General features: G+C 37.6%; 1 protein-coding gene across 1 annotated transcript in view; it reads left to right on the top strand.

The window, feature by feature from the left end:
* The window catches only part of LOC139142503 (neuronal acetylcholine receptor subunit alpha-10-like), a 32,614-nt gene that overhangs the window by 8,005 nt on the left and 8,933 nt on the right, over window positions 1-15,676 (top strand). The window contains exons 2-4 of the mRNA XM_070712456.1: window positions 7,896-8,032; window positions 12,114-12,158; window positions 12,814-12,923. Of these exons, the coding sequence (XP_070568557.1) occupies window positions 7,896-8,032; window positions 12,114-12,158; window positions 12,814-12,923 (292 nt within the window). The remainder of the gene's footprint in view (window positions 1-7,895; window positions 8,033-12,113; window positions 12,159-12,813; window positions 12,924-15,676) is intronic.

The following is a 15,676-nucleotide window of genomic DNA, read 5'->3' as shown; positions in this document are numbered from 1 at the left end:
CAACCTTTCTCAGGTTAATTCATCCACGACTGGTCTTTATAAAAAGAGAGAAATCGTACGAGGATTCCGCGATGTCGATAGACAATTTAACAGGAAGCAACTGGGGAATATTTTCTCCTTATTTTTATGGAGAATCCTATAAGGCATCAAGCATAATAAAAGAGGCGAAGATTTGTCAAATACTCTTTACGCGTAACCTACACACAGATTTCACTCCGTCACTGTCAAATAATTGCTAACGTCATATTCATATCCTTGTAAATGCTCGCCTTATACTACAAGTCTCGTAATAAAGTATTTATGACACAGAAAATTGGAGCAATGATGGAAAGCTGCAGTCACACCTCCGATTGATCACTATTGAAAATCACGTATTATTTGAGAGGGCGAGTAATAATATTCACAATCTTTCCGCAGTCTGTCGTAACCCGGCAGAACCTTGAAATGACGACACCTCCAATACAGATGATTCTAACGTTCTTGTTGTGATGATTAAATGTTCTCATTTCTCATATGTCGATCGAGTTTACAACCTACTCATGCATTCAGATACATGGGATTTTTATCGGTAGCAGTTGACATTCTTAACGTGAGAATAAGTCTTAGATACTGAGATACATGGACTTATCTTTTCTGTGGCAGTAAAAGGATATGTTTGGACGTGTATCCCGTAAAACGTATTGAATTTTTACGTTACATCATAAGCTCCTGATACAAAGTTCGACGAGACCAGTAGTTCATTGTTTAAACTAATGTTAATGCAATCAAAAGTTTACTTATATCATTTTTTGGTAAAATGTAATTAACCTTTAACCTTTAACCTCAAAAATATGTGCAGCGTTAAAAATCCCTGCATTGTAATTGGCAAAGATACAGTAAAGAGAATACCATATCGTAGTTGCCGCTTTTGAAGTAAATTCTGTTTCTGACATTTTACTACAAGCTGCTTCATGCGTGTTGGTCCGGAGTTTTTGCTGACAAAGCGAAAAATATCAAACTAAACATTGAAAAGAAAAACAGTCCATTCGGTGTTGCAGGTTGTAAATCCTGTGTAGGCCTTCTATATATGAATAATGAACGTCGAGTGATGAGTACTGAAAGCAGTCTGGGATTAGTTCATAAATGGAAAAGACATTACGGGAGGAGTGGGGTCATGTTTGCATGGATGAAAAAGTCATTTTTTCTCTAAATAATTACCTTGTGGTGTGTTCTAAAAACGCTTGCCTAACAAACGGCTTAAAATATTGCACTGAGATTAAAGGCAACCATACCTAACGAAGAATATTGCACTGTCTGAGATTGCCAGTATAGGACTAGTCAACGTCAAGGGTATTGTCTATCTTGATTGCTTTCCATTTTTTGTTGCATGCGATGCAGATTTTTCTACTCCCGAGAGGCGCCAAAGGACTGAGTGCGTCCCCGAGTTCGTTTAAAAATATCAACTTGATAAATCTACTAGAAGTCTACGAGTGACCTCAGTAACTCTGTCTCCAGTGAGTTCCAAACACATAAATATATATTCTTCTTGTATAGAATGGCATCTTTACTGCTGCTTACTATTGTTGCGTTCTATTTTTGAATACAAAATGTTTGCGCGGTTTGGCAAAACATCTCTAAAGATGTTCAACTGTACTCCGACACAACCTTTACCTCCGTCATACAACGGGTATTTGTAATGAAAATACAATAGCGTAAAAGTTTGACAGTCCGAATATCTGTCCTCGAGGCGTATTCAACCTGAAAATACCCGTCAGTCTCTTAACCAAAAGCATTTCAGAGTAACTATTACACAGGCTATGTTAATTCCAAAGAATTTCTTCCATTTGATATCTCTTGGGGCTCACCGAATAAAGAGCTGGTCTGAACGAGGACATTTCTGGATGTGACTCACCATACATACGATCTAACCCCGGCTATTGACTCTCCTAAAAGTGTAAATGGAGGCTTTCATACCTATTCTGAGATTTTAAAGATGTAGTTAAGTGCACTAAGATTTTAAAAGCGGTGCAATAATGAACAAAAATTAGATTATGGTAAGTGGGGGCAATACAAAATACACTCTTCTGTCGGTTTTGTTCTAGTTACTATGAACCCTCTGCAGATATGCTATATGGTGTGTGCTACTTCAAAAGAGCTGGTGGGAAGCATTTCGCCAGCATCCCTAGTGACAGATTCATTTGAAATCTGAATAAAAAGCTTCAAAGTAAACACATTCTCAAAAGAGACTGGTGATGCATTCCGGAGAAACTGTTCGAGATCGATCGAGAGAGGATGGGACGGGCAAGCCGGACCCGATGATATGATTTCCATTATCTTTTCGTTGGGTGGACGTTTCTTTAAGATAGTGTGCACATCAAAACTGAAAAGTTTAAACTTTTTGCTCACACTGACTTAAAGGAAACTTTAAGCTTTAATATTCTAAGTCAAACCTAAAAATAGAAATCAGAAGTGAACCTGCAAATGTAGGTTCTAAAGAAACTGATAACCCATTTTTTACCTACACATGTATTTTAATTTAAAACAGTAAACTATGTGGGAAAGTTAAATTTTCGATTTTTTATGTAGAAATGAGACATAGAAATGTCCGAAATACTGTCGATTAGTACTAGCACTAGGCACATCCTACCTCAGAGACATGTCTATCTTTCATTCCTCTTCTGAATGTGCATGTCTGCTTATAGTGAGACAATGCATAGTTGCGCTTGGCATTTTTGTTGTTCTTCTTTTATTGTTACAAGTTCAAGGCCCTGTCTTCCCTCGTCGATGTGATGCCACACACTAATTAACAGGATACTGAAACATTTCTTTCATAATGAAGGCCGCCTTTGCCAATTGTTAGGAGTTCATTTCTGCTTCAGAAAAGAAACTGTTTGATTCTTTTGAAAATCCAGCAGATGAGATTAAAAAAGAGCCGTTTCTTGTGTCGAGACAGGATTGACAAGACAGAATATGACGTCATTAAAATCAGTGCACGCATGTAGATGCCCTTTCATTAAAAATGTCAGCGACACACGTGACGACTTCAATCACAGAAAATTTCATTATTAAAAGCCGCATTCATTAACGCAGCGGGAGGGACGACCATATTAAAACCCGGTCACGTTACCACTGTATACACTGTAATTAAAATTCGTACATTGAACGGACTCTGGAGTCGTGTAAACACATCCCCAGCCTTGAGCGTCGTGGATCGTGTACAAACGATAAATGTTTACATGTTTCGGCGGAGAAATTTGAAAAGGCGCCGGGGCGTCGTAAATGTTTGTGTCTGTACATGAAATAGTGCTTTGATGATATCTGAAGGGTCAGGAGAGAGAATATAATGATGAAGCCCAAATGTCATCGAGTATAAAGCGAAATTTGATGTTTACGGATGAACCTATCGATGAGCTAGATAAACCTTTGACTCAAGCAAGGCTAACAAGAAAGCATCGAGCTGTGCAGGCAACCTTGCAGTGTTTATATTCTGACGAAATAGTGAATGACAGAGGAAAACACAAATTTGACAGAGCGTTTCACGAGATTTCATTCGTTGAAATAAGTAGAGTTTTCTCCCAGTAAAGCGATGAATTCATTGCTCTTATAAACTTTGTGTGCGATGTGTGATAGCGAGTATGTGAGTGCGTGCGCTTCATGAACACCACAGCGTGTGGAGGGGTCGCAGTCAGAAAAATTGTAACAACTTATTATTATTACTTATTGAACCAATCTTTTTTTAAGGGTGGGGATTTGGTCGAGCGGTTTTCACTGTGATTCTTCCCTAGGTGACTGAGAATGTGGGTGCCGTACGCTGTGAGCTCGCATCCGATCGAAAACCTTATATATACATATATAATATATATATATATATATATATATATATATATATATATATATATATATATATATAATATATATATATATTATATGTATACATGTATATATATGTATATACACATATATGTGTATATGTATTTATTCTACGAATTTCCCTTTCACTTCAAAGTTTTTAAAAGTGTATATGCTTGGATATTTACAATTCAATCAATAAGAGCTTTGTGGATGTTATATCCATCCCACATCATTCTGTAACATGCATATCGTTGTTACGCTGTTGTCAAGTTCCTTTTGAGAAAACTTATAGTAGAACAGATGCGTGTGGTCTTGGTCGTAGTAAAATCAACTCGCACAAAGCAGTAAGATTTGTAGCGTGGATATACATTTGTGCTGCTTGAGTTGTATGGTGTTATAGAAACATTGAAATACAAGGCAATATTTCACGCCATTGAAAGACTTGAATGGCAGGCACGCCTGGAAATTATCTCGTTAATATGTTGTATACGCGTTGTCTACATGTGCACTTTGGCATTTGTTTCTGTCGGTTCACCTGTTCAGAATCGTGCAGCTTTTAATAGCCCGGATGTCATCGTCGGGGGATAATCACATTTAGTCACATAAACATGGAGCCACACGTAAATTACGGTGCAGCTGAAGGTCAGAAAATAAATTTATGAGTTTTTAAGGAGCGAATGTCGCTTTCCTTGCAACTTCTCTGTTTGCAGTTTGTAGGATTGGATGTTGGCCTCATATGGGCGAATTCCTGGCACAAAGACATTGGTAAGACGTCAGTTATAATTCCTTTGATGATGTGAGAGCAACAAAATCGACAAAATTGTCAAATATTTCGCTTATAAAGGGATGCAAAAAGATGTCCTGGTCGGCAATCTGTATCAAAATGATAGATATACTCGCAAAGTAGTGCAAAACGTTGACGCTGTGATTCATGTTCCTTGGCCTGTCTATGGCTTGGTTCTGTCAGATCGGGGAGGATGGCAGACCATCAGAATTGGTTCCATCTCACTGGTTTCATTCTGCTGACTGACTTCCACATAATTCAATAACGTACGAAATAACTAGATTACAAGAGTCTCTGCCATCCACTTACCACCGCCCTCCACCGATCTACAGTCTTATCAATGTTTCCTTTTAACGGATAAAAGACCCGTTTCAGTTTCAATTTTAGCTAAAATCATTTGTATGACAGGAAGTCGAACAAATGGATTCTTTTACCAGAATGGTAGATAAAACGCTCGACCACACTTTCCGAAACAGAGAGAGCCCTTTTTGTCATGCAGGCAGCGGTGGAGATACCCTTGTTTCGTCACCACTGATTGCTGGCGAGATTGTTTTTATCATGATAGGGCTCTATTAACTCACTTTGGTAATGCATTACAGGTGACAGATCACCGCATAAGTGCTAGTTAACTGTTTCCACTGTGTTCCATTAACAGCGCAGATTCTCGTAAAAATGGAAACGTACACACCATCTGTGCAGTATCTTATCCTGGGGTCAGAGACCCTGCAAGCTACACACAAACCAAAAAACTTTTTCCTCATTCATTAAGAACACGTTATCAAAATGTGTGTAGTATCAATTTATGCGATGTCAAATTTATCATCTGCTGTGTTAATTTTGTCGACATTTACCAGTCTCGTAGCCATATTTACAACAGGGTGAATATTTCCAAAAAACATTCAGTGGTATGCCTCTAAATTAATTTGGAGTAATTTAATCGAGATTGTGCTCGGCTTCCGTTGATACAGGAAAAACTGAGGGAATTTTCGTAGCGACGAAGTGATATTTAGGTACATTTTGCGTCCACTCATGCCCATGCTTGACAATATTAATTTTCATTAGGGGTTTAGAATGTTCAATGATGGCGACTTTTTATAATCAGTGTTTTAATCGTCTTTGAAGGCACAAAATCAGTGGGAATGGTTCGCGGGCGAGATTTAGTTGAACCAAGGCGTTTGTTGACGCTTACACTGCGATAGCACGGAGAATATACACACTACAAAGACTTTGCCGGCCTGAAACAACGCCTTTCCTCGACCAAAATAACTGCCTTCAAATGATACAACACCTGCAACGTTTGTTAATGCTACACCATACTTTGCAGGGTCAGGAGCTAGAGGATCTAGTTTGCTAAATAATGTTTTCGACGAGCGTACTCCTGAAAGCTCGAAAAACGATACAAAAACAAAACACAACACAAGAATAAAATCCCTGTAATAAGTGAAACACAAAATATCTTCACTGTGTGCACACAAATCCTTGAACTCAATGGCACAGCCTCGAAGTGGTAGACTATACTTTGGAAGAAGCGTAATAGAAGCTGTCAATCAGCAAGGAGATAGTCCTCAAAGGTATACACAGCAGAAACTTGATTGCATTGATTAGGTAACGATATACCTTTATCTGTGTCAAGTGCGTCATGCAAGACTTTCGATTATCGGTAAGCCGTATTCATCGAGGCCATCTGCATGGGAGATCCATATTTGCATTTTACATGTACTTGCTCGTGTTTCGGCATTCATTTTATACATAGGTGAGTCACACTTCAAAGCCATGGTTTCAGTGAAGTGTGGCTGTAATAAGGAATATAGGCCGTGGATCTGCATTAATTTCTTCAAACATGAATAGACATTGAGACTTAACTGTAGTTGGCAAATTCATATGCGTCAGAATAATCCAGATTTTATATTGAGAACTTGTTTTCGAACCTTACTTTAAGTTTCCCCTGATAATGTCAGCTGTGCAATTTGATTTTACTGCAGATAAAAAATATAATCGTGATTACTTGTACGTCCAAAGGATCTAAATGTATCGTCCATTATTATAATGAACCTCTTGCACACATAGACTCTGAAGATAAATTTACAATAGGACATCTCGGTAGAAATGTTTTTGTACCACAAAATATTTGAATCAATCATTAAGGTAGTATGCATCTCGAAAGTGAAAGACTTAAACTTTTGCTCAAACTTTCCTCAGTGAAACTTTCAACCATTCTTTTACCAAAGCAAGAATAAAAATCAGGGGTCACCGTGCAAACTTTGGTACTAGAGAGACAAATAACTTGTGATTTTTCGATATTTGAAATCCAAAATGGCCGCCATCCCTGTGTTAACTCTATCAGAAAAAATAAAATTTTCGATTTTCGAAAAACTAAGACGGTGAAAACTTTTCTTACGCCAAGAGCTTCAAAATGAGCCCCCACAAGTGGTAGGTCAGAAGAAAATTGATAAAATTTGAAGGCCTGAATTTCTGTCCCCGAGGTGCGTTCTACCTTAAGTGATAGTCACTAACCTTTCCTTGCTGTGCTATTATATATTTTGCACCTACCTTCGTTTCTCACTGACCCTGCATCTTCACTGCTACGGTTTGCATACCTTTAGACCAGAGACCACAAGTTGCGCAATATCTTCGTGCACATATCATGCTCGCTTTAGCTTAATTGACGTATTGCAATATTTCGATTAATGTTTCATTCGGATCAATGACCTTTTACAAAACTGAAGTAGTGCCCGCGACTTAAGCGTCTGTGCTTTGAAACCTCCCAAAATGAAATTAAGAGAAACATAATAGAGATTGATGGCGCTTTTATCATTCTGAAAACAAACGTGGCTTCACAATCACTGATCCTCGTGACAAGACAGCTGTAATCTGCATCAAAGTTATATCGATTCACTTCAGAAATGTCTGACAGACTCTTCAAACACTATCAAAGAAAACGCAAAAAAAACTTCAGACATAGCCCTGTTTCAAGACAAGACAAGATACATCTTACACTTGTCATGAAGCTATATAGCGGACGAGTCAACGTCCTTACCGAAAAAAAGGTTTACGAAGAGATATGCCTCAAATACTAATACAAGACATTTGTATAAAATATACCCGAGTCGAATCCAGAAGAAATAAACTGCACCTATCTTGTACAACTTATATGATTATGGTCAGTATTTGCAAAACAAGTATTCGTCCACCTTTAACCACTTTGGAAGTAGGGCGAACTTATCACTTTTTACTACCACACGGCTCTTACTAATAATTCTTACACCCTCTTCACCAACAGTCTCTGCATTGGGTAGTGAGCAGAAGCTATTCAACGACCTTTTCAGGAACTACAACAAGAAAGTTCGTCCGGTCAAGAATTTCTCCCGCCCAATCTGGGTGACCTTTGACATGGCGCTGAATCAAATAGCTGATATGGTAAGTTATAAATTATTACCATTTCAGTACAAAGTATTCGACAGCAATAACCTCATGTGAAATATGGCGTTCTAGGCATTCATTTCAACTGAGGGACGATATGTTAAACTTTGTGTTGTGCAGTTTTATTGGAATTACTATAATTCTAACAACCTTCAATGGCGAGGTGATGAAGCAATAGTATTTTCAGCTCCGAGTTTCTTGCTCTCTTGTCGGCCAGTAGGTGTTAACTGACATCGTCAAAGGTTTTACAAGCAGAGCACATGGTTGCTGTAATTCATATTTAACGGGTGAAAAGATCTCTACTTCGGCTGTGAAGCATGATTTGTTTTTGCCCTATTCAATGCGTGCATTTATTTTGTCCTCAGCGGAAAGCATTGCAAACAATCAAGTGGGATTCAGCAACATAATGATGTATGCAATTTCCTGTCATAATGCATGGTTTCTGACTAGGACCTCTTGACACGGTGCAAAAAAGACAATCAACGGGCACGTTGGCGCACTTCTTATTCTTAACAGCCTTCATACTTCCAACAGAAATGCTAGAATTACACAAAATCTGACCACCAATGGTTGAACAATATACCAACTCTCTTTTTACTCCATGGTGTCTTGTTGCCTCTCCTTCTTTGTTAGTCTCATCTAAGCTTGCTTGTCCCTGTTTGTCTTTCTGGCTCGTTACACGACCTTCATGCATGCATTTGTGAAACAATTCGCAGTTCCACATAATATTATTATTATATAATATAATTATCTCTTAATCTCTACATAGCTCTATCTTACTCATCATATCTCTTGATCTGAATTTGTCATTTTTCCTATCTCAATGGTACCTCTCTATCACAAAACATCTCTCATTAGCGTGAATCATCCGTTGACGTAACTTTAACTCTACAGAAAAGTCCCTCTTCCTGATACGACCGTTCATATTTCCAACGTTATACTGTATTTTTCTAACGCCCACTGAGACCAGAGTACGACCTCTTTTAAAAGAAAATAACTTACTGAGCAAATCATTATTGTTTTCTCGGTGTTTAATCGAAAACACCTAAATATTTGTCAGTTATTGATGCAAGCAAATTGTATACTTTGTGGGTAAAGGCGACTTTTTTATGATCTTACTGTGTCTTTTTCAAATAAAATCAAACGTACGGGAGAATTATAGTAAAAGCAGAATTCACATGTCCCTTTAAGCCAAACATCCCCGAAACTAAGATTAACACGATGTAGCTTCTGTTAGGTAATTCAAACGTGATCTGTACTCGTTGAAGCGTTTCCAAATATAGATTTATTTTTACTTTTTTCCTCGTTACGCCGATAATCAGCCATGCATGATGTGACAGATTTGTGAATTAAAGAAACATATCGTCTCAGTAGGGTATCCGATTTGGATGCCCGTCACACAATAAGATGGTAACCATAATAGTTAAATCTTCTTCACCATCCTAGAAGCACATAAGTGAATGGAATAACTTTCAGGTGTATATATATATATATATATATATATATATATATATATATATATATATATATATATATATATATATATATATATATATATATATATAAAGATTCACAGACACATAAAGAGACACAAGTCTTTTTTGCACCACACTAACCACCTTTGTGTCGACAACACTCTTCTTCCTCTGCGATAGGCATCGTTCTTGATACAAGTATACGTATTCAAATTTACATATTGTTACACAAATTTACTTTACAATAATCCCTCACATACTATTTGAAATTTCCAAACGCCCGATAAATTGAGTAAGTAGGCGTGGGAACTATAGCTTGAGGCGATGCACAGAGAAGTTATACATGTCACAGAACTTCAACTGAAATATTAGTCACGATAATTTCATTTCGTAAAATCGAATTTCGCCGGTTCAAGGCAAGGTACAGCACAGAACCGTGCAAGCCGCCCACTTAAATTGGGTCATCTTGTATAAAATTACATTTTCTACCATGTGACGTCCAACATTTCCGCGAAGATAATCATTACTGACAAATCTTTGAGATATACATCTATATGCGGTACATATAAAAGATTCAGAAAGGACCCCTCGATATGCAGTTTCCGTCGAGCTGTACAGCTGATAATGGGTCTGTTGGATCGGATATCTACTCGTCCATGAAAGATCTTCCTGGAGGGCAAATGTCTCCTGCTACATGAAACATTCCGTGTAATACACAAGTTTGATATGCGCTCAGACTAATAAAGTTGGTCAACTCGAAGAACAAGAGTGGCATGAACCTAGAGGGTCTCTCATTTTCTCGTAAAAGTTCTCTGTGGTGCGTTAATGTGTCAACTAGAGCTTACTACTCGGTAACTCGAATGCACCTTTCCGAAAACTTTATGAGCTTGACAAATAACATGCCCACGGCAAACTCCATGACCAGTCTATATCTGGTCTGGTGTAGGCGTTTGAAATTTCAACATTTGACAAAATCGACGAGAAGGAGAACGGACACTCTTAAATTAAGGTAGAATGCTCTAAATGACAGATATTTAGTCTCTCAGCCATTATCAGAATCTTTCTGGTCTAACGCCCGTAGGCACTAATTTTAAAGCTCTTGGAGTAAGAAAACTTATAGTGTCTCACTCGTCGAAATTCTAATTTTATTTTTCTCATAAAGTTATGGCGATGGCGACAATTTTATGTAACTGTTAGGCAATATTTTTCTCTGATACGAGACCTCTAAATTTGTATTCTTAATTTGATAAGAAAATGGCTGAAAGTTTCATTGACAAAAGTGTGGGCGAAAGTTTAACATATAAGTATTTGACTTTTGACGCGCATACTACGTTACAAGTCTACGTGAAAGCGAAAATCAATTCTTCACAACTAACATTTTTACTAGAAAGATTCGACGCTTCGGACACTGTCGGTGGACCAAAAACCGGTATATGACCTCAGGACAATTCAAACTGGTGCTGATTCATGTATACATTACGTTATCATGGTTATCAGTTGTTTATTACAATATTGTACGCCCCTCCCGTAAAAATGTACCAAAAATGGAGTTAGAATTAAGAAATTCGATAATGATACCACGTTTTCATATCAGCGCAAAACATGTACACACTCACGTATCTTCAGCGTCATCTTCCAAAAAAAGAAAAATTGTCTTCTTCGTAAGTACTCCTTCATTCTTAATTCGAAAGATTAGCACCTCCGAAGACTGGTTTGGCCGCCCACTTCATTGCAAGAACAGGAATTTTCTCGCACTTTGGAAATGATCTCGCTTAAACGCCATTGGCTAAAAAGGGGGTATGTTCACTGACCCCCAAAACCTGGTTTTGTTTGTAGACACTGATGCGTACCTAATGCTAACGTTGGATAATTATCAAACACATGCACATCCACGCGCCTTGGATGATAAAGCTATTTTATTGATTTTGCAGTGTCACGCAGCAGCCCCATCTACGTCAAAAACGGAAGATCGTAGAAGAATAATGGAGTCTTAATGGGTTTAATAGACATTATATTAAGAAATAGGTGGTAATAAAGTTGACCAAAAAGCTGCCAATTTTTGTGCTGTCCCTTCGGGTCGATGCTTCTCCAAAATTAGAAAGCACTTAGGGAGATATAAAGTGAGACATGCGTTTTAACGATCGAACAAAGTAAAAGCACTCATCCCGTGTGCCTAAGTTATTTTACGTGTCCATTATTCGCAATTTATGAGAGTGGGGCTAACATACATTCCTATGTATGTATGTATGAATGTATGTATGTATGTATGTATGTATGTATGTATGTATGTATGTATGTATGTATGTATGTATGTATGTATGTATGTATGTATGTATGTATGTATGTATGTATGTATGTATGTATGTATGTATGTATGTATGTATGTATGTATGTATGTATGTACGTACGTACGTACGTACGTACGTATGTATGTATGTATGTATGTATGTGTGTGTAAGTTGGTATGTAGGTGGATAGGTATGCAACGTCAAACATAGAAGACAAATCGGTGTAGGAAAATTAATAATATAACGGATGAGATGCCATTTCGTCCACGTCAATTTACCTAATTTTCCACTTTTCCCTGTCTCGTTCCTTTTCAGGACGAACGAAATCAAGTGCTGAAAACTAATATATGGACAACTGAGGTAGTCGTTTTGAATATTTTATTATTACACAGGCATCGGTTTAGTGAACTTTTATGTTCCCTTAAACAGGAAGTTACAGGACCGTGGGCGCACAATAGGGGATTACTGATGACGCAGCTATTGCATACACTGGGCGGGAGTTTTTGAATTTTCATAGCATCGCTTTTACCATATAATAAATTTGAATAATCATGACGGGTATTTTCGTGACATATTCAAAGAGAGGTCAAATGGTCGTGCAGGGAGCACAGTTTGAAACATATCTGACAAAAACGGAACATTTATTGAGTTTATTTTCGACTCAAGTTTAGTCGCTATAAATTCACAGATATCATCTGCAATATTCAATGACAATGAACGCCTCAAACATGGCAAAAATTATGGGATTTCGGGACCAAACACGACACGTCCGATCAGTCGCGTGGCTTTTTTACATTTGCATGGATAAGCCGGCTTTTATAGGGGAAGTTCTTGTTTAATTAGCTCATTTACGATCACCTTATTGTGACCTATGTGTATTAAAACATTTTTCGGTCGTAGACACCTCTCCAGAACATCTTTGTGTACTTTTCACTTTTGTTCTTGCGTCTTTGCCCACAAGTTTGTATATTTCCCTTATCACTGACTAACCTTGATTCCATTCTGTTACGGACAGACCTGGATGGATGAAATGATGCGATGGAACCCCCTGGAGTACGATGGAATCGACCAAATTCGAATCCCGTCCTCTGACCTGTGGATGCCGGATATCACTTTATACAACAAGTGAGCATACTTATTTTCTTGCAACAATCGATGGCTATATCGATGATTCCATATTCTCATTTCAACCGTCTCAAACGCCTCCAGTTATTACAATTTGCCATTTCTAACAGTTCTAGTCGAATCAATGTGCTGTCTCAAACAAAACCATGCTCCCAATGAAAGTTCATAATCATCTAAAAGTTAGGTACCGGTGCTATGATATTAACAAGGTGCGTTAAAGACATACAGAGGTTTCAAACACGCATGCACTCATTCTAATTCAAGACAAAGTCACGGTCGCGTTGCTTTCAGTGGTCCAAAAAGGTTCATATAAACTTGCAAATCACGGCTTTGAGCTTTTTCAGTCATGTATCGTGGATATCTGTCGACATGTCACAATTAATGTGGTATATAAATGTGCTGAAACATTCCTTTGAAAAATTAGCACACCAAGCAAAACTCATGATATTGCGAGGGTATTATATATAGAGGTTAATAATGTCGAGGTATTTCATGTGACTTTGGATACGTTAGCACTGCAGGGAACTACCTCGCATAGCTTAAGATGCATGTTATCCTCAGCACAAGTAACGTGCATGCAGTCGTGGTCTTTCTTCACTTTCCCGGTTGAATGTCTGAAATTACTTTAATTTCAAGTGGTAGGGAGGAAATAATGCGATGTAAATTCGTTAAAGAGATGTTATTGTTCGACTTTCCAAAGGGCACGAAACCCATAATTTAAAAGTATTAAACCAATATGAAATTCGTTGTTCATAAGCCAAGTGTGTTTTTTTTGAAAAGTGGTTGCTTGCTATTACAAAGAGTGTAATATTACAATGTTGATTTACCACGTTTATGAACTATTCGAATTAAAACATGAACAAGTTATTTTGTGGATATTGTTATAGATGTTGATTATGCTTTGCTTGATATTGAATGATATTTACCTCTGTGTACTGCATTGAATTTGCATATATTTTCATTGATAAAGTTGTCATTAAGCCATAAAGATTATCTGAAGCTTGAATTAATCTACTTCTGCGATGGCTTTTTAACATCTTTTTATACGAAAAAACGCCTCATGTACACAAGCCCAGAGTCTACAAGTTCATATGTGGTAGTTCCCTTGTATATATTACAGTTCTAAAAAAGGCATCAAAAGTAAACTATGTTATTCGTCATTAATAATTGTTTGTGAAGACTATATGAGCTCTTTGATAGAGAGTTTCCTTCGCGTATGTATTTGATAAGCGCGAAATGATATAAATGCCATATTATTCAGCAGTTATTATTAACAAACAACTGGAATCTTTTGGACCGCGATTCGACTAATGGGAAAAAAGACAATGAGTAGTCATAATAGACACATTGACGGTTAGACAGCCAGACAGCCAGACAGACAGCCAGCCAGACAGACAGACAGACAGACAGACAGCCAGTCAGCCAGACAGATAGATAGATAGACAGACAGACAGACAGACAGACAGACAGACAGACAGACTGACTGACAGACGGACAGACAGACAGAAAGAGAGAGGCAGTGAGTTTCGATAAATGTTCGTGGCCGGCACCTTTAGCAAGTTCCATCTTCAAAAACGAAATTATGATTTATTCTGTATTTATCACAAACATATCTACAGTATACTGAAATTTAATACATGTATGTATGTATGTATATGCTGTATTTCTTCAGAAATATTACATAATTTTTCCGGATGTCCCTTCCAGCCTGATTCATATGATGTAAAGGGAGGAAAAACGGCTTTTGCAAACGCGTAAGATCAAATGTATTAAGTTAAGAATAACCACAGGTGTCAAAATGCAAAATGTAGTAATACTATATTTTCGTTACATTACGATAATTTTAATTTTGTCATGTATCTATCTTTGCTTTCATTTTGTAGAGAATAGGATTTTTTACGTTTTAGTTACTATTGTTTAATTAAGGTAATTGTGTGTACAGATTAGAGAAACCTTGTCAAGTTGCCTATTGGCACAGTATTCGACAACTGAATGTCTGCAGACAAGTATCGATGTTGTCCCGGTAGAATCATAGACGAACTAATTGAAACCGACAAAATGCACGTTTCTTTCTGGACCATATTGCCACCATATGTTCGATAGCAGCTGTCCGTTAGTAATGAAACCATCAATCATTCCTGTCTGGATGTCTGACGGAATTCGACAGGACCCAAACTAAGTTCGTCTGAAATATCGCAGTCCATCGTACCGATAAGTAAACGACAAAGGAATTTCAGTCAATTTTAGGTATCATGCGACAGCCTGCTTTACGTTGGGGATTACTACAACGAATCCAAGACGAAATACTTGAAAACGGTGGCCGACTGGTTTTGTGTGAGACCTAGCAGCTAGGCGATGTTGCCGTGAAGTGTGTGGGGGTTCGAATCCCGTTTGGGTTATAGTAAAAAAATTTATTTGAACAGGAAAAATACATTGTGTGCCATTTTGAATAATTATCAATTGTGAAATTGATTTGACTCGTTGCATGTGCAAGGATAATGTAGCGCAAAATATCAATGACGATGTTGCTTTTGGTCACACCACCACCATCACCACCAACAACACCACCACCACCATCATCATCATCATCATCATCATCATCATCATCATCATCATCATCAGATTAGAGGTTTTTCTTTGTTCCCTTTCTGTTTGTATCAATGAAATAGTTGCTAATGTCAATGAAAATAATAAATGGTAGCCTAGAGCATGCAAAACAGAAAGTGACATAAAATATTACGAGTAGCCATTTT

This window comes from Ptychodera flava, chromosome 10 (genome assembly GCF_041260155.1).
Source record: "Ptychodera flava strain L36383 chromosome 10, AS_Pfla_20210202, whole genome shotgun sequence".
NCBI classification, from domain to species: Eukaryota; Metazoa; Hemichordata; class Enteropneusta; family Ptychoderidae; genus Ptychodera; species Ptychodera flava.
The sequence above is the reverse complement of the archived record's forward strand: the minus strand, read 5'-3'. Positions and strand labels throughout refer to the sequence as shown.